General features: G+C 40.8%; 1 protein-coding gene across 3 annotated transcripts in view; it reads left to right on the forward strand.

Annotated features, from left to right (window-relative positions):
- Nucleotides 1-342: 342 nt before the first annotated feature.
- Nucleotides 343-24,081, forward strand: part of LOC127471370 (proteinase-activated receptor 2-like) — a 41,290-nt gene continuing 17,551 nt past the window's right edge. The window contains exons 1-2 of one of the 3 annotated variants that reach the window (XM_051788201.1): nucleotides 343-810; nucleotides 10,119-11,712. In XM_051788201.1, coding sequence (XP_051644161.1) covers nucleotides 10,139-11,317 — 1,179 coding nt within the window. In that variant the 5' untranslated portion in view covers nucleotides 343-810; nucleotides 10,119-10,138 and the 3' untranslated portion in view covers nucleotides 11,318-11,712. Of the gene's footprint in view, nucleotides 811-2,475; nucleotides 3,511-10,118; nucleotides 11,713-24,081 lie in introns of those variants that run through there. The other 2 variants (XM_051788200.1, XM_051788202.1) reach the window with 2 other exon arrangements.

Below are 24,081 nucleotides of genomic sequence, written 5' to 3' on the forward strand. Positions count from 1 at the left end.
AACATTACCTAATTAAACTACCTCGGTTCCTAAATTTCATTTAAAGGAATCATTAAAGCAGCAATCCAGATGGTAGTTGAAAGAACTTCTTTCAGTGCTTTTATAAAATTGCATCTAATTAATCCTGATTGCCCTCAGTATGTTTTGGGAAGGCTGCTCAGCAGTGAAGACTTCATGGCCGCTATGCCATTGAGCGTGACGATTTTGCTGATGAACTAGCACTTTAACCCACAGAGCAAAAGTGTGTATTTCCTACTTTCACTTTTCTTGTGACAAAGATTTCAAAAGACAGACAGTGAGACATTCCAGAATGAACTGTAAAAGCAAATATGAAATAAGTATTAACACTGGTAAGGGAATAAAACAATGTAAAGTCACTGGCAGATACATAGATTACAAGTTCAGTTGATAAACCAACTGGCCTGTGGTATTACACAAGCTGAAAAAATTATTACACTTACTAGAGATATTAATTCACTTATGGCATTAAATCTGAACATGTGACTACTTTGAGACAGCTAATATCCCTAATCAAAAGATAAAAAGCTCCTACATGCTTCCATTTTTCTTCTAGCTAGTTATGTATAAACAACTTTAATATAAATGCTGCAGTATTGATACCGTGGTTCACTTAAAATAGCTGGATAGGAAGGTGAAAGCAACACTTTACTTTTACTTTCAAAGGAGAGAAGTGAATTGTACTTGAATATGAATTAAACTCATAACCTTTTGTTCCCTTTTTATTTGCAACAGACTTGACTAATCACTATATTTTTGACGAACTCTAACTAAGCATGTAAGTCTGCACAGGTACGATGTTGATCCTAAGACCAGACTCTGTGTCCAAAGCCTGGAATTCTGCTGGTGAGACATGCTAGAGCCCCACAGCCTTTGCAGGAGTAAGTCACTCCTGAATATGCAATTTTGTGTAATATACTTGACAAATCTAGTGCCTGCCTAATTCTAACGCAAACAACACGACATCCTGGTGCAGACAAACTCAGAAAAGCCTATGTGGTTCCCAGGTAATGACATGTATGAATGGTATAATCTATGTGCTAGCACTCACCTTTTCCAACCATTTCTTGGGCTTCCTGTTCTTCCTAGGGGACATCAAAGAATAATTACCATTTAATTTCTTTTAACTCCTTTATAAGCTTTTTTCCTTAATTAACTGGTTCAATATAGGGCCTTGTCACCGAACAAATAATGAACCCTGCTAAACAGGACTGACCACAATGATTCCTACCTAAATATAAGATTGATGGTAGTACCAAGTACCATACAAATGGGCAAAGTGATTCTGTGTTCACCCAATGCTGCTGACAGATACTAAATACAACAAAAAAGAAAGGCTGCTGTGAGCTGCAACGTAGGGACTTCAGCATTAGACAGGACTTGCTGAAAGCAGTTTCATTCATGAAATGGTGGTGTGGAAAGACTTGCATTGCTGATTCAAAATCTGAGAAAAAAGCCAAGTGAATAGGGCCTATGCATCAGTTGTCATCACAGGATAAAATGCATCTTTCCTTGGACAACTTGTCTATCTCTGAAATTATAAGAGAAAATAGTCTTAGTCTGTCAGCCCCGTGGTTTGCATTCTTCTATCACGTGTCTTTGGAGTTGACTAAGAGTGCTTGGCAGCTACCTTAATTTATTTTGGAATTTATCCATTCTCATGGGGCTCTGACCTTCCAAAACTTATAAACAGAACTGCAGAATAACATCCTCCTTCTTGCCCAAGCAGAGAGAAACACCATCACAAGCAATAGCTTTGTTCTGTTTCACTTTGCACTTATTTGCAAACTTTCTTTCAATTTTTTTTCTTTACAGAATACAGGAGCAAAACAACAACCTTCCCTCTAACAGAAAATCCGAACTCAGACTGTCACACATGATTTCAAGAAGTTCATAACTAGATAGACAACCCTTTTCCTGGATGAGTGATTTACTCCCCCCCCCGAGATACGTTTCTTAAGTAAAAGGCATTTTGTGCAGGTTCCCTAATGGGTTTGGGATGATAAGAGCTGTAGAAAGGCTGGCCAGCTGTAAAACTCGTATTTCTTACTTGCTCTACACAAAGTGAAGTGAGCTTCAACACTGCTATAACTTAGCAAGTGGTACAACTGTGAGAGGAACACCAAAAATTCCTGGCCTCACAGATTCCCCTTGCATAAATAATTCTGACAGTTCCTTCAACAGATTGTTTGAGCAACTTGAGCAGGTTTCTGATATCCCAAGGCTCTGGTTGACAGGTCAAAGTCACTCGATGGTTTTTGATACCACTGAACAACAGTTCTGCACCACCTCCAAAACTCCACCTGCAGTGATGCAGGCATAGAACTTACTGGGAACCAGTCCTTGCGATTGGGGGTATTTTCTTTCCATGGTTTTTATTCTCCACTAAAAGCAAAGATCAGTGCTTCTGCAGTAACAGAGGCACTTCATACATATGAACAAATTCTAAACAGAACCTTCCCCTTCTCTCCTTTTTTAATCTTCCTTGCTGTAACAGAGGGAGGTACAGTAGAGGATGAGACAGCACATCCTAGCAAACCAGGGCGTCCACTTGTAAAGCTCTGAAGTATTACAGGCCTAATATATAAAAAGCACTCAAACCACCACTGGAGTATTTTGAAAGGAAAAAGCCTAAATAATAGCTGCAAAGTTATCGAAGTATCTTTCATATAAGTTCCAGTTCAACCACTTCAGTTCATGAGCATCTCTCAAGGACAGCACAAATTTTCCAAGGCTTGTCCATGTCACATGGCACTGGATTGCAGAGTGGAATCACCTCCTCAGGGATCTTAGAGTAGCACACAGGTCTGCAGAGCAGGGTAATGCATTGCTTTTAGGTTGTCCTGTGTAGAGTAGACAGTTTACTGAACTCATGGAATACAAACAAACTTCACCATCATCTCCTTTATACAAAGCGGATCAGTATTAAGAGGCTTTTTGGAAGCAACATATTTCTGCTGGCCTCGGAACTGCTCCTATTAGGCACTTGCCCTGTGCAAATTTGGCAGACTAAGCTTAGGATAATGCCATGAGCACAACCCTTTGTTCCTCACCTCCTGACCCCTCACTCCGCCCGAGCCCACGACCGCTTCCCGTTTCCCAGCTGGGCTCCGGCGCTTCCCATTGCCATTCCCGCGGCGCGGGGGCTGCTGGCTGGGCTGTGTGTGCTGCGGGGGCGGCGGCCGCTGCCCTCCCTTCCCCTCCCCTCCCGGTGCCGCCGAGCCCCAGCGCTCCCCCCGCCCCCGGCGCGCAGCCCCCCCTCCACGGAGCGGGAGGCGCCGGAGGGAGCGGCGGCGGCCCCGGGGCGGCCCTTCCTCGGCCCCAGCCTTCCGCCCCCGGCACTCGCGTGCCGCCGCCCTGCTCGCACGGACAGACAACCGGACGGACGGACGGACGGACGGAGGGACGGAGCTCCGGCCATGGGGCCCCGGACACTGCTGTGTGCCCTGGCGCTGCTGTGCTGCCCGCGCTCGCCGCCCGCCGGTGCCGCCAGTGAGTCGCCGCCGGGGCTCGGGAGGGGCCGGCAGGGGAGGGGCGCTGCGCCCCTGCCAGGTGGGCCCGCTGGGCAGCGCGGGCCGAGCGCGGATTGCGGAACTTCGTCGTGTTCGCGGGCCGGGGGGGATAAAAAAAAAAAGTGCCTCCGCATCGCGTACCCTCACGTAGCCGGGTCACGGTGCTCCCGGTTTGGGGTTTTAATGTGGGTTGGAGCCGAGTAGTCTTGGTTGCTGTGAAGCGCGGCCGTAGGTTTGTGCATGTGGCAGCGGCGGGGTGAGGCTGGTGGTGGTGGTGAAGGGTGGTTTCGAGTTTCACCGAAGCGAAGGAGGTGACCAGGCTATAGCAGGTGGATGGAAAGAAGTGACCTGGCTGGCCAGAGGTGTTGGTGGACTGCCTTAAAAAACTGGGATTGCCTTTTACTAACAACTTCGGAAGATGGAGTATCAGCTGAATTTGTAGGGAGCGCAAACTCTGGAAGATCTGCCAGCACTAAACATTTCAGAATATCCACCCGAGCAGATGACTTTCATGGTTATTCAATTAGAAATAGCACTAATAGCAACGTCAGTGCCCTAACTGAGGAGACCATGGATCCATCCAGCTCAGAGGTTGTTAGACAGTGCAGATGCTGAGGGAAGGAAGGTAGGAGAAGACATGCAGGCACGTAACCCTCCCAGATTATGGTTAAGGTACACCAGTACCAAATATTACGTATTTAGAGATTAGCAGAGGTTTTTTTCTGTGACATTCAGTTTAACATTTCTTTCAATCAGCTAGTGATGATAGTACTGCTGTACAATAACTTAGTCCCATGAGATGCCTGCTGTGAAGCGTCTGTTCAGGCCCTTTGTATAGAAAAGGGCTGATTAGATGAGCAACTAAGGGGATATTTCAGTGTGGTGTACTTTGGCTACTGAACTGAAGACTGAAAGGGGACAGACCCAGTGTTTGTAATTATGCTGAGAAGGAAGTATCAAAGGGGACAAATAATTTTTGCTAAACAACTTTTTGTCACAAGGATAAGTGGTGATGAAGAGATCACAATCGCGTTCATATGGGAATTCTAAGGAAAATGTCTTTTAAAAAAAAGGGGGGTTTGGTGTAAAAGACAAACTATCCATGTTAGTGCTAGAAAAAAGATTGCACTGTTGGGTGCTACTCAAACAGTTTATGGGGACATTCAAACTTGTTCTCCTGCCTTTTGCAATCACAGTTTTCATTAAAGAGCACTCTGAATTACGGTACTTATTTGCTACTTCCTTTGGAAACAATAACTACTGGTACTTATTTGCTACTTCCTTTGGAAACAATAGCTACTGTATTGCATCGTTGGGAAAAGAAAAACTCAAACAAGTTACTTCATGCACAACAGAACTCACCAAGCCTGACCATCTCAGTATGTCTTTTGCTCTCCTTGTCGCTTCCACTGTAACTATATGATTTCCCCACTGTCCCAGATAACCTTCCTTGTTTTTACCATAGTGTAGTTAATTCCCATCGCCCAGGCACTGTTGTATCCCTAAATCAACTCTGCCCTTGAATCTGCAGCTTCTCATATGCTTTGTCCCTGTCCATCAGTATCCACAGTTACCGCGTCACTGACACGTGTGCTGTTTCTGTGGGCAGGTGAAAAAGCAATAGTTTGGCATTGGATTGGCGTTAAATGCATGCAGATTATCTGACCAGATGTTGCTGAGGTGGCTGACCAAGGTCTCAACTTGCCCAGGTGAACTTTTCTGCATTGGGACACTGACAGCCAGATAGAGAGATGTTATTGTTGCTTAGAGCCAGCATGTGTAGTTAAAGAGATGAAGAAGGAAAAGAAAAAAGGAGCAGACACTTGGTTGCAAGAAAACAATACTTCAGGAAGATGTGTTCTAGTTGTTACTAATTAGCCTATAATACAGTAACGAATTCTGTATAAATGGAGATGTGGACTGTTGAAGATTTTTTTAAAGATAATTCAGTGTTTATTTTTATGAAAGCAACTGTCATCACAACAAGGTTGTGTCTTACCTTGTTTATTAATACATCTGGCATACACTTCACAGTTTGCCTTCAAGTACCTAATTTATGGGCCACTGAGTAATTTAGATTCTAGATGCTTATCACTTTGAGTTATACAAAGAGGAGATAAGAGAAACCGGCTTTTTGTTATAAGCCAGCACCAGCGGTGTGGGTGCACCTGTCCCCAGTAATGCCCAGAAGTTGGTATTAATTGTTGACAAGCAGCACACAGGGAGCATATTTAATTGCTTCTGTAGGAGCCTATTCTTTAGTCTCCCACATCACAAAGATATCCCTTGGGATATGAAGACTGCTGTTCTGTAACATCCTGTGCAGATGTCTGGGTCTACAGAAATATTTTTAAATTTTCTTCTGCAGCTCAAGAGTTCTTTTTAAGATTGGTTGAAGCTGTTGAATTTTTTTCTCTCAAATTCTCCTTTCACAGAACAGTATGCACAATAGCCCCTTCCGTATATAAGTAGACATGAAATTCTAAAACAATCCTGTATAAAAAAAAATAGCAGTAAGTATAAAGTATAAAAAAAAGAGGCCGGGGTAAGCAGAATATGCATATGCTGATTGTGAGATGAATAGTTTGTAGTATTTGATGGAAAATAGCACAGTATAAATTGGACAATCCCAAACTTACTGAGCTTTATACATCATTCCTTTATGTCCTCGTTGGAGAACTGGTGCAAAAACTACAGTCAATAAAGGAAAACTTCAGGCAGTTTGTACTCGTCCTATGTAATTTTTGCCTTTTGAAGTCCTTGGAAGCAAAGAAAAAGACTATATGCATATCATTCAGTGTCCTTACTACACACCACGAGGATAAAACCTCTGTGCTTCAACCTGTTTTTTCTTTGTCTATAGTTTATTAGTCCTGTTCTTTCATGCCTTTTTAAATTTTACATGTATTTTGACAGAGCTGTTAACTGTCATATTACTCTTAGTCATAAAAATAGAAATCCACCAGGCTTAACTTCTTCCAAAAGGACTGGATGACAGCCTAGCAAAAATAAGATGACCCTTTGAACGGTTATATTATCCAAGCTTTACCTCTCTTTTTCTAAGAGATTATTTGGATTACTATAAACTACTTAAACTGTAGTGAAATATGTTTTAGGCAAATTATAACTTTAAAACAGCTAGAAAGGACTATTTCACAGATTCTGGTATAGCTGTAGCTATCTCAAGAGCAGTTACAAGATCTTTTTTTAGAATACTTGCTGTATTGGCTGTCTTGTACTAACCCAGCTTAAAGGTAATGCCTTTTTGTTTATTGTGAAGGTTCATGGAGATCCTTTGAATTAATATGACATCATTTCATCTTCTTCCCTTCTGTGTATAAATCTCTTATCATTGGCATTTTCCAATAAATACTGACACAAAAGGAATACAAAACCTCAGGGCAGTAACTGTCCTCTGTTTCAGAAAGTACAGAGTGCAGTATTTTTTCTAGAATTACACAGATACTGTGTCATACAAACATACGAGCAGCTTTCTGAAGGAAAGAAGGGATATGTGGCTATAAGCTTTTAAATTATAATTAAATTTAATTTCATCAAGAAAGTAAATCACCACTCTCTATATCATCAAGTGGCACAAAAATAGCAAGTTTGAGGTCTCATTACATTTTTCCATAGAGCTGGCTTTCAAGTATTACCTCTTGTCATCAAGTTCAAGACAGGGACACGGACTGAGTACAGGGGAGAGCATGGAGGCATTGTTGACAGCATGAAGGTTGAGCTCAACTCTGAACTTAGAAAGTCTTTACTTCTATGAAGAACAGGTAGTTTACACCAAGTTAGACTTAGAACTAAACTAAAGTTATTTGTAAAATTTTTTGTTCTTATTTATTGTAATAGTATTCTATATTTAGAAATTTTTTTATAATGGAGTAATGCGGACTCTAAATCCTCTCATCTAAGAAAGCTGTAAATAAGATGGCTCCAATAATTCAGGATGTAATTAAAATTACTAGCAATGTTCAATTAACTATAAACAATAGCTAAGTCAATAAAAGGTACCTAGTCCAATCATAACTTTTTTTCCGGTAGCATATTTTCATACTTCTCTAACTTAGGAGATACTGATGAGAAATGGGTCAGGTTACTGCCAAGGGCTTCTGCATTAAGTGATTTAATTTCCCTCATTAAAGATCAGTGGCTCTGACTGGTTTGCTTGCTTGTCCTCAGAAGTGTGACACTGCAACACTGCTGGCTCAGGTCCTTCAAAGTTCAGGGATACTGGGATGAGAGGGGTGCTTGTGCCTCAGTTACCCCATCATGGAGAGGTAATCTGGGCAATACAGTTCCTAACTCCCAGCACATGTTTACCCTCCTTCTCACAAAGTGTGTTTATATTTATGTTCCCAAAAATATGCCTTCCTCAGATGAAACCATGTCACCTCTTCATTTGGTTTTCCACAGTTTTTCAGTGGTGGAGAAATCAAGAAGGACGTGTAGACCTTTGAGGGACTAGGCTCATCACTGTCTTTCGGAAATTTTCTGGTTTAGAAATACATATTCACAGCATTCAAAATCTTGAATTCATAAAACTTACACATACTGGAGATAGAATAGGTATGATCAGGATTTTTCATCACGTTTACTGACATCTTTACAGTAGAGACAAGCTTCTGGGCATAAGAAGTTAGGGTTTTTTTTCATTCAAGTATAGTTATAATCCTCCCAAAAGAGATGAAGACCAGTGGTGTCAGTTGTGAATATTTCTATTGCTATAATTATTAAGTTCAGAAGATCTCATAAGTCCTTGATGTCAACCACAGAGCTGAAGTTAGAGGTGTTAAATAGAACTTACGCCACACCTGAACTGCTGAGCTAGGGGCTGACTCTTAAACTTTCAACTTTAGTCGAAGCAGTTGGATGGCTAAGGTTAAAGATTAAGGATCTGTAGTTTTGCCTGTTGTCAGTTTCTCTTTAAAACAGCAGAATCAACCCTATAAATGTGTTTAGTGCCCTTCTGTGCAAACACTGAATTTCACATATTTCTATATGTTTCTGTTTCAAACTAAATCGTTCCTACTCCAATGTATGCAGCAAGCTCCCAGGCTGAAATTCTCATCCAGCATCTTTTTTTCTGACTGTCACAGGTTGCATTCTAGTCACTTTGCATACGAAAATCATTATCTCAAACACTTCCCTTCTTTTGTCCCCTCAGCCTCCAGAATGCTGCTGTGACACAGCATGATACACAAAGCACAGCAGCTTCAAAAAAATCACCAATTTCCCTACCACTCCTCTGATCTCTCCCCACATTCAAGTCTGAATTTCATTAAAATTCTTGCTGGGCAGGGTCCTTCTCACACAGCCTTCATACAAAGTGAGGTAATTGCCTGCTTAAAGCTGCAGACACTCCTCTCTTTGCCATCTACGTCCTTCACATGCTTTTGTTCTCCCCTGCATTAAAAAAATGGTTTGAATTACTGTAGAACAAATAATTATGTCTAAGTAGCAGCATTTTACACAGCTGAATCATGCCCATATACTTTAAGTTCACAAATCTGAGCTAACACACCCTCATTTTTATTTTAATTCTCTAGGATAACAAAGAATCAGTTGCACGGCTAATTAGATGAATTATTGTAGTAGTAGTAAGTTTCTACTCCTGTCCACCCACAATGCTTGAATTATCCTGTGCCTAACTAGATTAAGCCAAAGCTGAAAATGACAGTCTTACAAAGTAATTCTCCATAAAACAACTTTGCTGAAATAATGCTTTTTGGATTGTTTGGATTGGTTTGGGGGGTTTTTTGGTACATAAATCAACTCATACTACACATTCAACACTATCATGCTAAATTCTTGACTCTTTACATTTAGAAAGCAGAGATACCCTGTCCTGACTTGGTCACAGCCACCAAACCATGCTGCAGAAGAACCTGCTGTAGAGGGAACAGAAGTGCCCTGAGGGTGCACCAGACACATGCTGTTCTGCATGATGTGGGACAGTATAAATAGAACTGGGAAAGTGTTTCAGTGCAATCTGTGTTCACCTGTCTGTTACAATGAAAAGATTGATCCATGTCTACCTTGAAAACTGCATGTAGACTTCTCCATCTGTCTTGATGGGGGCCTTCGGGTTGTGTAAGATATCTCCAGAGCGCAGAAATAATAACATGATGCTTCACTGGCACTTTTCTTTTTTGTTATTTTGGTGATGAGTACTTAAAACAGGAATTTGTGTATGAATACTAGTATTTATCTCAGCATCTCATTTCTTAAAAAATGTGTGAAGGGTCTGGCAAAATCAGTTAAAGGGTGGCAAATTTACTGTTGTGTTTGTGTCAAAGAAAGGAAAGATTAGATTGGGTCCTTAAGCACAGCTAGGATCACTACTAATAGCCGCTTCCAAGCCAAGAGATAGGAGGCAAAGGAGGACATCTTACCCAAATTTGTAGCAGGAGCTAAAATAAAAAGGCTGCTCTGTGGGCAGCCTGTGCTTTGAATCAGAAATTAACCTTATTATTTTGTGTTGCTAATGTAATCTTAGCTTTCCTTTCTGAAAGGTGTTTTCACTTCCCCATACCATTTAAATATTTGCTCATTAATCTTAACACTGTCTTATTTTTTCAGCCTTTCCAAATAACAGCAGCATGCCACGCGTCAGAAGTTTTGCACTCTTTTCTTCTGTTGGTCACCATGATGACCTTATACCTATTGAAGGTGATACTGAAAATTACTTGGAAGTTGGATCAGGAGCCACCAATCAGACTGGATTATTCCCACGTGAACAACGAATGGTGTCAGTTCAAACATATAGATACCTCACTAGTCCATGGCTGACAGGTTTTGTACCTTCAGTTTACACCTTCGTGCTTGTGCTGAGTCTGCCTCTGAACATCACAGCAATACTCGTGTTTCTGAAAAAAATGAAAATTGAGAAGCCAGCTGTAATATACATGCTGAATTTGGCCCTGGCAGATGTCCTGTTTGTAAGCGTGCTTCCTTTTAAGATTGCTTATCACTTTTCTGGAAATGACTGGGTTTTTGGACCTCAGATGTGCCGTTTTGTCACTGCTGCCTTCTATTGTAACATGTACTGCTCAGTAATGCTTATGACGAGCATAAGCTTCGATCGCTTCTTAGCAGTAGTGTATCCCATGCAGTCTCTTGGTTGGCGCACGGTAACACGTGCCTCGCTGATTTGTTTCATCATATGGCTTGTAGCAATAAGTGGGGTTATACCTTTCCTCATCAGAGAGCAAACAATGGAAATACCCAGGTTAAATATAACTACTTGCCACGATGTGCTACGAGAATCTGAACTTCATGGCTATTACCTCCACTTCTTCTCCATCTTCTCTTCTGTGTTTTTCATAGTGCCATTTATAATTTCTACTGTTTGTTATGTGTGTATCATTCGATGTCTTAGTTCTTCTACCATTGTTGCAAAGCAAAATAAGAAGACACGGGCCTTGCTCTTGTGTGTTGCGGTTTTTTCTGTTTTTGTTATTTGCTTTGGACCAACAAATGTCCTCCTATTAATTCATTATATCCATTTTTCTTATGACAACAGCTTAGAGTATCTCTACTTTGCCTATCTACTCAGTGTTTGTATCAGCAGTGTTAGCTGTTGCATTGACCCCTTTATTTACTACTATGCTTCTTCTCAGTATCAGAGGCAATTTTTCAGTCTCTTCAATTGTAAAAAGACTTTTGATCCTAACAGTAGTAACAGCAGTGGCCAGTTGATGTCTACCACTAGTAGAAGGGCTACATTGTCTACTAATGTAAATAACAGTGTTTACAGGAAATTACTAGCAATGCATTGATATAATGTGTCTTATACGTGTTTAATTTTTACACAGTTTCATACAAAAAAAAGACTTGTATTATATCCAAGAAATGCAAAACCTTAGACCAAGGTGTTCTGTGATACATAGTTCTGTATTCATTATAGTAATGCACAATTCAAATTAAAACTCTGTCTGTGTGTGTGTATACATATAGTGTATGTAAACAGGTTCACGTAAAGGGGATAATTGTTGAGTGTTTTTCAAATAAACATTTTTTTAGACAAATCCTTTGCATTGTTAATTCAGTTTATTTAGAGGTTTTATGAAATTCCATTTTAGTATTTTGAACTGTATCTATCAGGCTGAATAAATTCTTACATATATAATCACTCCATCCATCCAGTAGTTCCTGAAAAAGAAGTGAAAATATCTTTCCAGACTTTTTTTCCCCTCTATTTGGGATTACTTCCGGAATTTTCTTAGCATTATTTTGAACCTCAGACATGAAACTGTTTATTTTACATTTTTATATATTCTGCTTCAAAATAGTCTGTATGGTTTTTGGAATGTGAGCAAAACCAAAATCCAGCTATTGCTGGTTGTGCAATGTGTGTCAAGGGAGATAATTCTCAGCAGCTGTAACTAGCTTTTGGTGTTCCTGCCTGTGCTGGTTTAAAGGTAAACCGGCAGGGGAAATGAACTCAACTCAAAAGAGAGATTATAAGTCAGAATACCAATTTAATAAAATAATACAATAAGTACGATTATACAAACAATTGGTTTTAACCCACAAAACCCGAATGTATAACCCAGCACCCTGGGGCATGAACACAGTGGTGTTCGTTGGGCCCTCTGAGTCCAAAGGAAAAAGGAGAGGGAAAACCTGTTGGTGAGAGTGCTGTTGCAGTCTGGTCAAGAGTGGTGGTTGCAGTCTGGTTGAAAAGTGATGGTTGCAGTCCGGTTGAGAGTAGTGGTCTGCAGTGTTCCTCTGGATCCCAGGAATGGTTAAAAAAGTCCCAAGACTCCAAGATTATATATCCTCCAGTTCAGGCAGGAATGCCCAGTACCTCCCTCAGGGCGGGGGGGGGGGGGGTTCCATAATGGGTGTGAGGACAGGAGCATCCTCCTATCTCACAGGCCTCTTAACACCCAGTTTATAGCCTGAGGAGTCAGGCCTGCTCTGGGCAGATGGTGTAAATGGTCTATTGACAACAGTTTCTGGGAAATGGCACGGAAGGCTATAGAATACACAGTTTTGGGTTACACCCATACAGTGATGAATGGTCCCAGCTGTTCTGACTAGGACACTACCATTAGTGTATGCTAGGCATCTTGGCTAGGAATGTGGTATTTTTGACAATTAATTTCACAAAAAAATTGTGACATTTCTCAATAAATCAAAGTCTCTTCAGAAATACAGTGAAAAAGCTGTGTTCATCACCTTGTAAACATGCTTCTGTGCATGTGGTTAATCTTCAGGCACATGTTTAGGACTTGGAAATATCCTTTATCCTTGCCAGCCTGGATGTTTTTCATACTTTACACTGTGTCCATGTCTACTGAAATTGCTGTATAGCTAACCAATAGCTAACTTGATTCTGTGTAGGTCTTTTACTACAAGAAACACTAAAGCCTAGTAACAGGAATTCACTCTTAGAAAGGAGCATGTAGGTATTAGGACTGTATATGAAAGCAGAAATCAAATTAAGTAGGAATTTGCTTAATATAGGATTTGCCATAGAAATCTGCCAAGAAGTACAGCAGTGGAAAAAAGATGTCTTCAAGGCAGCATAAGTAATAAACCTAATCCTTCTGCATTCAGTGTGACAGTGAGACGCTTCTTTCTGACCATGATCTCTTGTTGGTTTGTGTCTATTCCTTAATGGATTTAAGCATAATTAAGTATTGTGTTACCAGAGTTTCTTTAGATTTTTGTTCTCAAGTTTTTGCCACTTTTTAAGTACATGAGTGCTAAAAATATATATATATGCAGTTTGTAAGCCTAAAGCCCCACAAATGAGGTATACACAGTTACATTCTCATTTTGTTTAATATCAGAGGTAGGCTTGCTTTTCAGCAAAATCCAAATGCATCTTGAAACTATGAAGATCCACTTCTTGCTGGCAGAAAAAAATTACCTCTGTGCTTCCTGTAGTTACAGACTGAGGGGCTGCTTTTTAGTCCAGGTTCAGAGGAAGGCCATGAAGATGATCAGAGAGCTGGAGCACCTCTCCTATGAGGACAGGCTAGAAGAGTTGAGGTTGTTCAGCCTGGAGAAGGCTCTGAGGTGACATTGCAGCCTTTCAGTATCTAAAGGGAGTTGATAAGAAAAACAGAGACTTCTTAGCAGGATCTGCAGTGATAGAAAATGGGGTAATGGCTTTAAACTGAAAGACAGTAGATTTAGATTAGATTTAGAAAGAAACCGACTGTGTGGTTAGTGAGGAACTGGAACAAATTGCCTGGAAAAGTTGTGGATGCTTCATCCCTGGAAATGTTCAAGCCAAGGTTGGAGGGACTTGGAGCAACCTGGTCTAGTAGAAGGTGTCTCTGCCCATGGAGGTGGTCTTTAAGGTCCCTTCCAACCCAAACCATTCTGTGAATTGATTCTATAAGCTGCTGAGCGTGGTCATGCGCAAAGCACAATGTGGTGGCCTTTTGTGGAAACTGAACCAGAAAGGTACTGCAAATTAGACTGACATGCTTAAACTAACAGGAAAACAAAACCATATCTTCATGCTTAATGCACTCGTGTACTGCTAGCTGGGAAAGAAAATTAACAGTTTGTTTCATGGGGAAGGAGTTAACATCTGACCAAAAGAAATGAAAATTGTTGGTGTATATACTGTTTCACCCATACCTTCTGCTCCTCAGTCTTTTTTCCCCATCATGTTGGAGTTAAGGTGCATAATTTTCTGTATGAAGCAAGCTAGCAGTCTTGTGCTAGATAACATTTGATGACAAGGAGGTGTCAGGCACTAAACATGCATAAGGAGGTTTGCTAATAATGTTCCAGTTATGCCAACTGCATGTTGTGGCAGTATTGGCTAGGCAAGATTTGTAATCAGCATCATTTCTGTTGGCAAAACACCTCATATAGCAGCTGTCAGTGGTATAACTTATTTCATCTGGGAAGGTTTACTTAATTTAGCATGCCAAGGATTTTGCAGGGATTAGTACTTTATCACTAGACGGATTTCATCAGTTAATGCTGAGTGTGCGTCTGCCTTACAACCTGCATCCCGCAGCCTGACTGCAGGCAAAGTATGGTCTGCTGGCTCTACTTCCCTATTTAGATGAATCTCAGCTGGAAATGTGAGCATGGCTGCAAAGTGTGTTCACAATGTTTTGCACCAGGTAAACTGCATCAGGTCATTGGATCTCTCCCTACTTTAGATGGGATCCAGAAATTTAAAAAGACTACAAGCCAGACAGCTTCATACTGGAGGTCTCTAAGACCTGGGAGAAAAGAGAAGGACCTGATGTGCTGGGAGCAATAATGAAGTAAATTCCTTGATAAGGCCTTTTTTTTTTTTTTTGGATCATTTTCATCTTTTTTGATCTGATCACAGTTTGATCTTGAAAGACGCAGAGCAAATTTAAAAAAAATTATTGTAACCTCTTACTTGTTTAAAATTAATGAGGCACATTAAGTGCTTTTTCATTATATTTTGCATTTTGCAAGTGCTATAGAAATAGTTTAGTGATTGCTAATACAGCTGGGGAAGGTGAAGAAATAACAGGCCATAATCCAACTTAACGCTAGAGAGCATTAAAATGACTAGATATGACTGTTTTAATTTGACTTGTTGGGGAGAAGACCATTAGGAACCAGATCTGAGTGTCATGCTGAACTGTAAAATACTGATTAGCCCTCAAACAATTATGTAGATTTGGAAAGGTGAAAAAGTATTGGAATTTCATTGGAAAAATAGGTGACTTTATTTTAAGTAGAACCTGTAAAAAGGGCCAGCAAAGTTTTGGGAAATAATTTTTCTTATGTTTGTACTACCAGCCTTACAGTAGCAGTGCCTGTAGCCAGAAACAAGCCTCTGTACTAAAAAGCAGGGGCTGACATTAAAACATGTCATTAACTCAAATGCATTGCATACAACAATGTGACTCTATCAAGGTCAGAGCTGATAAAGTCAGCCTAAAATAAAAAACAAAATAAAAATTAATTACATTGAGTCAAATTCTTCTTCATTCCATAGTAGACCTGGGAAAGACACTTGTCCTTGTCTTTGATCGTTTATTTGGGTTTTGTGTTAGCAACTTGATCTCCAGTATTTTTTTGTGCCACGCTGTTATGTACTAGAGGCAGCAATCCTAGGGAAGTTCTCATGTATGCTTTCTCATGCTCATGGATGAGGCACATGTGCCCAGGCAACAGTGAAGGTGGTGCCACAGGGCGTGGGCACAGGGCTCCCAGCTCACTCTCCAGTGGGGCTGACAGCCTGCTCGCACTGGCTCACCATGTCTCTCCCTTCAACTCAGCTAGAGATCACAGGCTTCCCTTGCTGCTGCTACCCTCAGAAGGGAACACAGAAAAGGAAAATAAGTGAATAGACTTTCAGAAACAGATTATCTCTAAATATTTTAGCACTATTGGCTCCTTATAGTGCTCTTTCTTTTTCTTCAGATATATGTTTAAATCATTCAATTTTTTGGCATACAAAATGGAAAGAGAATTCATCAGCAGCAGCACAGGAAGCAGGTTAGGTTACTAAGTACAAACCTTTCAAATGCCTGTTTCAGGCACCAAAGTCCGTGTACTCAGCTTATACTCCAGAGGGTGTGGAGCCTTTGGACCCTGTGTACCTGCTAGGAGATATGGTGGTACAGAAGCCAGTGGTATCACTGATGGGAAATGATACTGCTGAACACTTCCTTTCCTGCAGAATAGCACTTAACTGGAAACAGGCATCCAGCTCTGGAAGGGTGCGTTTTGTCACTGCCACCTCTTACTATAATATCCTGTTTACTGAAACCTCCCTCCACACTGGGTGTTTTTTGTCTGAGACAATATCCCTCACATTTCCCATCATCATTTACATAGGAAGATACCTTGGAGGCCTACTTTCAAATCATACAGGGTTTGCTGCCACCTAATTTAGTCCTTACTCATTACAACTTAACTCAGAGCTTTAAATGTTTCTTTTCTGATATGGTCACTCCTGTGATTTCCCTCTTATTTTTTTCTCTTTTAAAATAAGCAATTTTTACTGCCTATTCCAGTCTTTCATTACTCATCAATATTATTGCAAAGCCAAATAGAAGAAGATGTCTTCTTGCCTGCAGCAAACCTGTGGATTAGTAAAGTGATACCACTCACACATGACATGTTTTGTAGGAACCACAGAATGCAAGAAATTTATTAAGCTCAAAAAATGGGTCAACTAGAGTAACTGGAATAATTGCATAGCATGAATGCTATGCCTAAAGCATGATGTACTGAGAACTCAGTCCCAGATGGGGAAGAACAGAGAGAAGGAGAGAGAAAATTCTGTGACCCAAACTTCTACATTGTTTTATCTGCCTGTTCAAGTGTTTATAAGTCTCCCTCTTTCAGAATACTTCCAAGAATGTTTTTCTTGAATGCTTTTCCCATAGGTCACAAAAGGAATAAACCTGTATATCAGTGCCATTTGTAGGATTTCTTTCAATTTATTTTCACAGATTTTTTTTATCTCCACTTTTTCTGACTCTAAAAGGCATAAGCAATCCTACTCAGCAAAGAATATAACATATCTAGTTATTTATCACAGCTTTAATCACCAAGGAAATGAAATATATGCTGAAGATTTCTGATTTTGTCATTCAAACACAAGCTAAGAGGAGGTGTAAGAATAGAATATACTACAGAATAGTACTCCCATCACTGAAAATTATATTTACAGCAGCTCTAAAATTCAGCTTATATCTCTTACTTTGCTTTAACATTTTTTTCCTGTTATTTGAATATTATCTTTAGTAAAAAATTTTGTAAGGAGGGACTTAATGCATTTCCCTCACTAGATGAAACATATATGTAAATTTGCTGAGCTATATGGACATTTTTCATTAAAGTATTTCTAACCCTTTTATATCTCTACATCAAAGATACTGAGTTTTATTACTGAAAATTCTTTCAAAATTACATTTCAAATGTTAAAACTGCTTAAGAGACATGCTTTTCTAAAAGTATATTATCTTTCGTTTGGCCAACTGATACATTGTGGTGCAGAAAAAAAAGACAGTATTTTGTGTACTTCAAACCATTCTGGATAGCTTTCCAGGTTTGTATGTTCTTATTTTATTTTCTAAACTGAGATCACTAGTGCACTGATGTTCTATGAAAGCAGTGAAAATATTTCTTAACTTGAAAATCAGTCATCAAGAGTTACTGCTATTTTCAGCAAAATATTTTATCTTTGCTTAATCACAGTATCTCCTGTTTGTACTCTAATGAAACAAGATGTTTTAGTTTTTAACTTCCTTACCCCCCTTTCCAGGCTAGCACATAAAAATCATACTGAGCAAAGAACAGCTTCAAGAAGAAACCACTTCTCCTTTCAGTGCTCTTTTTTTTGCACTGCGGGTAAACTAAGGTCTGTAAAAGCATTGCCCAGAAGATGAGGGTTACAGTTCTCTTTTGAATATATGGGAAACTCTGCAAATATTTTATCATCATCATCATGGCTAGGCTTTGCGAACAAAGATTTGGGGAGGGCTCTACCCACGTTTGTCGCAAGCGCATTGGTGGCTAAAAAGGCCAATATGAGACAGGCATGTCCAGTTGCAAAAGGCACAACAGAAAGACTCCTTAGGTGGTATATTCTGCAAGGCACAATTCTTTCTGCGTTGTCTTTTCTCCTCGAGAGTGATCCTGCGTGCTTTCTCAAAGGCATCAGCAGCGTTATAGATGGTGTGTCTCCAGACCTCCTGGTTGGAGGCCAGAGTAGACCAGTTATGTTGATCAATATGGCCAAGTCTGAGATGTTGTTTCAGGGAGTCCTTGTATCTTCTCTTTGGGGCTCCTCTCTTGCGGCAGCCGGTGGCAAGTTCACCATAAAGCAAGATCTTAGGGAGGCAGTGGTCCTTCATCCTGGAGATGTGCCCTGCCCAGCACAGCTGTGTTCTCAGTAACATGGCCTCAGTACTTGTGACTGCTGCTTGTTCTAGAACAGATGTATTAGTCACATAATCTGACCAGTGGATGTTTAGGATTGTGTGGAGACAGCGTTGATGGAAGCATTCTAGGAGACGCAGGTGGTGGTGGTAGATGAAAATATATTAACACTATCTTCTTTTAAACTTTTGCATGCTTAGCCAGGTGCTCAAGGGAGTAAGGTGCCTGTAGCAGCTGGATGGTGATACTGGAATCTAAATAGGATTTTAGATTTTCTCTAATCGTCATGATTTTCAAAACCATTAAAGAAAGGCCAATCCATTCTTGTAAAACTGTGAGATGTTACTCAGCAGAGCAAGCAGACAAATTGTAGCTACACTGAGTACTTCATGTACCCAGCCCAGCACCTCCCCAAGCTCAGGCTGGGGACAAGCAACCCCCAGGACCCTGGGGACAGCTGGGGTGGTAGCAGGTGCCTCTGTGGCTTGGCTGTCCTGGCCCTCATGGCCCTTCAATCACCTACCCACCAAGTCTCATGAGCACAGTTGCACACCCAAACTGAGGAGGAGTAGGAGAGGCAGGCAGGATGAAGGCAGCCTCCATCTTCCTCCATCACCAAGGCCGAAGCTTTCTACTAGAGCCTGGGCTCACATGCTGCTGCGTACAAGCTCTAGGGTGTGCAGCAAACAAGGTTGTGCCTCATGTTTTTCTGGGGCTCAGGAGCCTGCCCATTCTCTGACCTCAAGCACAGGGACAGCCATGCCTGAGAGTGAGACCCTGGGCCTCCTCTACCATATGCAAGGCAAGGACTTTTCCTGCCCCTGTTAATAGGCAGGTGCCAGCCTTGCCTGTGCCACAAACCAGGCACAGCTCTTGAGATTTAGCCACCTGTGGTGAGAGAGAACAAGATTTAGCTTAATGAGGCAGCAAGTGGTCTTCTCCTGCCTAAGATTTTGTAGGTTTGCCTATTTGAGTGACCTTGGATAGGCTAATTTAGGAGTTTACGTTGACTGAAGAATAACCTTTCTTGGTCATGGTGCCAAAGAAAAGCAATTAGCTGCCTCAGCTGCCTCCAGCTTTCCTTCATCACTTCCCCCTCCTACATGAGCAACGTACAAACAGCCCAGATTTATTCTGCTTCTAACAGGGGAGGAGTAGGAGGAGGGAGGAAGGCCCTATGAGGAAGGCCCTTCCCTGCTTCTAACAGGGAAGGAGAGTGGGACCATAGAGCTGGGATTGGCATTATCCTTGAGTTAGTAAACTGGAACAGCCTCTCCACTGGCCTGGGACTTGCAGGCACGTGGGATTCCAGAGGAATCATACAAAATGCTGCTAATGCACAAGGTACAGCCACTCTGAAGTGTATGCAAGCTGGGAACCCACCTGACAACCCACTGCAATGCATGTATATGTTTATGTGTTAGTCATTTATCAGAGATTTATTTTAATCCGTTGCTGTCACTGTGACAGCAGCACTATCAAGCAGGCATTTCCTGTTTTTCTTTCTCATGTACAGAAAGCAGATGTTTTCTGAGCCATAAAACCAGAGTCAACCACTTTTCATAATGACACTGGTAACAACAGCCAGCCCCACAGACTAAAACCAGGGCTTCTCTAGCAAACCACAAGTTACAGCCTGCAGCAATGAGACTGCATGCAACAAAAGCAAGAAATTTTCAAGGATGATCTTTCAATATAATTCAGTGCGAACAAATTTCACATAGAAAAACATCTGAAGCTCATTCTATAAGCAAAATTCATAGAGTATTCTAAGTTGGAAGGGACCCACAAGGATCATTGAGTACAACTCTTAAGTGAATGGCCCATACAGGAATTGAACCAACGAGCTCAGTGTTATTAGGACCAAGTTCTCACATGATCTGTGAACTCTCCTCAATTGCAGTACCATGTGTGAGGGTCCTTGCAAGTGGTGGTAGATCCTCAAAGTCATTGAACAAATGTTTTGGGACAAAAGTAGGGACAAATAGCATTGCTGTCCTTTCTGTAAGAGGCTGGAGTGTTTTTTACTCTCACTTGTTGTATTGGACAAGAATACAATTGTAATATGTTTTGACTGAAGCATAGTAAGAAGCTTCATTTTACTATGACCAGGGCAGCCTTGGTTTTCACATATAGTACCTCTGCTGCTTATTCTAAAACCCTATTGAGTGTTGCAAGCAGTTCATCTAGAAGGGTACTGTGATGGTGAAGAAAGACGTTCAGGTCTTCACACGTGTCCTCCCCCACACACACTTTTCCTCTGATGGCCAATATTGTTTGTCCTAAGATAAGAACACATATTGCGGAAAGAACTGGATGCTTGCATAATGAGTTCCAGAGATGGGGTAGCAGAGATGTTTTCAATTGACTTTGATGCTCATCAGCCTGCATAGGGGTGTAAAGTGCTGATGAAGACTGGGTCAGCTGGGCAAACTGGTCTCCCAATGTTGCAGGTAGCTTCTGGGTGGATCCATCCTCTGGCAGGAACGCCTGTAGGGAACACTCACTTTTGGAGAGCAAGTAAAAAGCACTACTATACAGACATAAAATCCTTAAGTAGCTACATAGGCGCTTTGTTGCTTTGTAATTGTGAATTCTCCAAGACCAAAGGTACTAAACCTGTACATTTCTGGGCCATCCTCCATGTATTATAGCCCTTTAGACATCAACTATTGACCAATCTGAGAGTAAGTCACCCTAGCTGAACCTAGACTTCTGAGAGAAATTTAGAAAGCAAAGGAGTCTCACTGAAGCTTTTGACTTAACAGAAGTGACAATGACCTGATTATACTATAATCTATTGCAATAAATGACAGAGTGTTATTTAGGTACTTCACTGGCAATATTATTGCATTAGCAATAAATCTAATCATAATCATCCACATAATCACTGTGTTCTACGTTTTGTGCCTAGCTGAGAGTCTTCTCTCAACAACTTGGCCACAGGTACAAATGATGAAGTTGGGTGTTTACTGTGGCAATTCTGTTCATTGCACTAAAAATCTTCATTGCACAAAGATCGAACGTATTAGATAGACAACAGCAGGGCTCTCTGTTTATAGGTCCTTCTGTTGTGTAGTCAGAGTTCTATCCAGAAAAGTTTTCTAGGCTTTGTTCCTGAGGTTTCTGTTGGAGTCACCACCAACACATTTTGCACATATCTTGGTTTTGGTATCATGGGCTTGTGTGTAGGGTGTAGTAGCCAGTTCTATCAAGTGTAAGTGTTTCCTTAATTAAGGGCAAATTGCTACACCATACAATTTCTGTGAGATTCAGCAGAATGAATTGCCAACTGTGTCAGTGACACTCACTCTGTAATAGCTACTGTAAAATTCAGTGCCACGTAGGAAGCATGACTTCATAACCAGCCAAACACTAACCTGTTTTGCAGATTACTTCCTTCCACATGTTATTCTTGCTGTGCTTCTTGTCACTGTGTTATGACTCCACAGATAAACAGGGCTGGAAAAAGTTGATAGTATAGAAACACCCTTGAGCAGTTCATTAAAAAAAAATTATCTTTTTATCTAAATCGAGGCTGTAGCAATCATTAATAGCCATGAGATTTCCACCTTTTCAATAGCTTTCACTATTGCATTCAAAGGTTTTTCCCTTCTTTGCCCCAGTCTTGGGCAGGACTGCAGTCTTTCACCTGCTGAAAGTCTGCCCTGCTTTTAACCATGTGCTGAAGTGCAGCTTTTTTAGGTTACTCAATTGGCACCACAGATAGACTCTCCTCCTATCTAAATGCACAGATCAGAGCTCAGCTTAATGCTCTGCATATATCTCAAAGTCCCTTCCTAGTCAGGGTGAAAGGAAAAACAGCAAGCATACCTGTGCTGATGGAAGAAGTTTAATTATTTAGTACAGTCCCACTAACTTTTCTGGAAGCAATCAAAATGCCGAAACTGCAGAGGACAGCCCTCAGGTCTCTTGTCCAAAAGAGGAGCCTCTCTTTGACTACCATCATACACAGGTCATAGGGACCTCCCCAGTTAGCCAGGACTACTGGTAAATGATGGGAAGTGGTTCAGTGAGCTGTTCTACCAGCTCCCTCAGTACCCTTGTTTGGACCCCATCTGGCTCCTTAGACCTGTGTCTAAGTGGTGTGGTGTGTCTAAGTGTCTAAGTGGTGTAGTAGGTTACTGACCATTTTCCCTTGGATTATGAGGGCTTCATTTGGAAGCACAGAAGGCATTAAGTACCTCAGTCTTTTTCTCATCCCTTGTCACTACGTTTGGCCCTACATCCACTACAGGATGGAGATTCTCCTTAGATCACTTTTTGGTGTGAATGTATTTATAAAAACACTTTCTATTGTCTTTTATCGCAGTAGACAAATTAAGTTCCAGTTAGACTTTGGTTCTTTTAATTTTCTCTGTGCATATCCTCATGGAACCTTTATGATTCTCTTGAGTTGCCTGCCCCTCTTCCAAAGGTCATAAACTCTTTTTTTTTTTTTTTTTTGAGTTCAGCCAGGCTGGTCTTCTTTCCCACCAGTCAGTCTTTCAGCTCATATTGTTTTGTATTTGACTGCTAAAAATCACCAGAAGATGCAGATGGTGCCCTTGGGCAAAGGCTTACTAGGTGAACCGAGAGATGTTCAGTTCCCTTCTTTTAGCCATTGTTCATTGGGAAAGGGATCCTGTATCCTGTGGAAGGGCAGATATGGCATAGTATTATCTGACTCATTTTACTGTAACAGGAATACTTACACATGGGTGGGGAAACAGCAAACACAAAAGAGAAAGCTACAGGCAGCGATGTGTATCCGTGGTGCCTTCCGCACACTGAACTCTTGTGACAACAGCTCAGTGTTGACATGAGCACACACTGGCATCCCTCCAGGCTACCTCTTCATTTCTTCACTTCTGGCTGGGTTTTTCCTTAAAAATGAGCCAAATGTATATTTTGATAGCACCTAGAAAACTCAAGCCAAAACACTGCACCTACTGAGTAAGATACTATGCAATCCTTGCCCTGAAGAGCTGATAATTACCATCCAAGAGGCTTTATTATGAGGAGTATAATGTTCTATTTAATCTTTAATGTTTATATTAATGTTATATTAATGTTAATTTATGTTTAATGTTCTTTTCTTGAATTTTTAATGCTGAACTTAGTTACATCAGAATCCAGCTTTTGTTTAAAATAAAAAAAATCCTGGATTTCCCAGAAGAAAGTAAAAATCCTTTAAAATGCAACTTATATAAATTCTAATGGCTCAAGGTACAAACAATAAATGAAAACCTGATGCTTATTACTTGCAAGGTAGTATAAACCTGGGTGGCAACTGTCAACACCTTCTTCTTAACTCAACTACAGACATGCCATTACTACTGTCTAGTTTTCAACAAATGTGTGTTTTTTCCAATTGCGTGGTATGTGGTAGTGTTTTGGGAACTAAAGAGACAGGCTTAAAAAGGTATATACATACTAGTTAAAACTAATTTTTACATTATTTTACAGCTCCACAACCAAGCACTCTTAGAAAGACTTGTCCTGTCTGACCTTTCATGGTTTTATTTCACATTTTTCAAGATTTTGTAGTGTTAGGTCACATCCTGCCAGGTCACTGTTAATAAACAGGATGCCAAATGTTCAAACATTACAGTACCTTTTAACTTGGTGATTGGAGCTCTGTCTTAGGATGAAGAGATATCTGAGCTGAAATCGCCTTTACACATTG

Source organism: Manacus candei, unplaced genomic scaffold (assembly GCF_025592945.1).
Source record: "Manacus candei isolate 608988 ecotype Guabito, Panama unplaced genomic scaffold, ASM2559294v1 h1tg000024l, whole genome shotgun sequence".
Lineage (NCBI taxonomy): Eukaryota > Metazoa > Chordata > Aves > Passeriformes > Pipridae > Manacus > Manacus candei.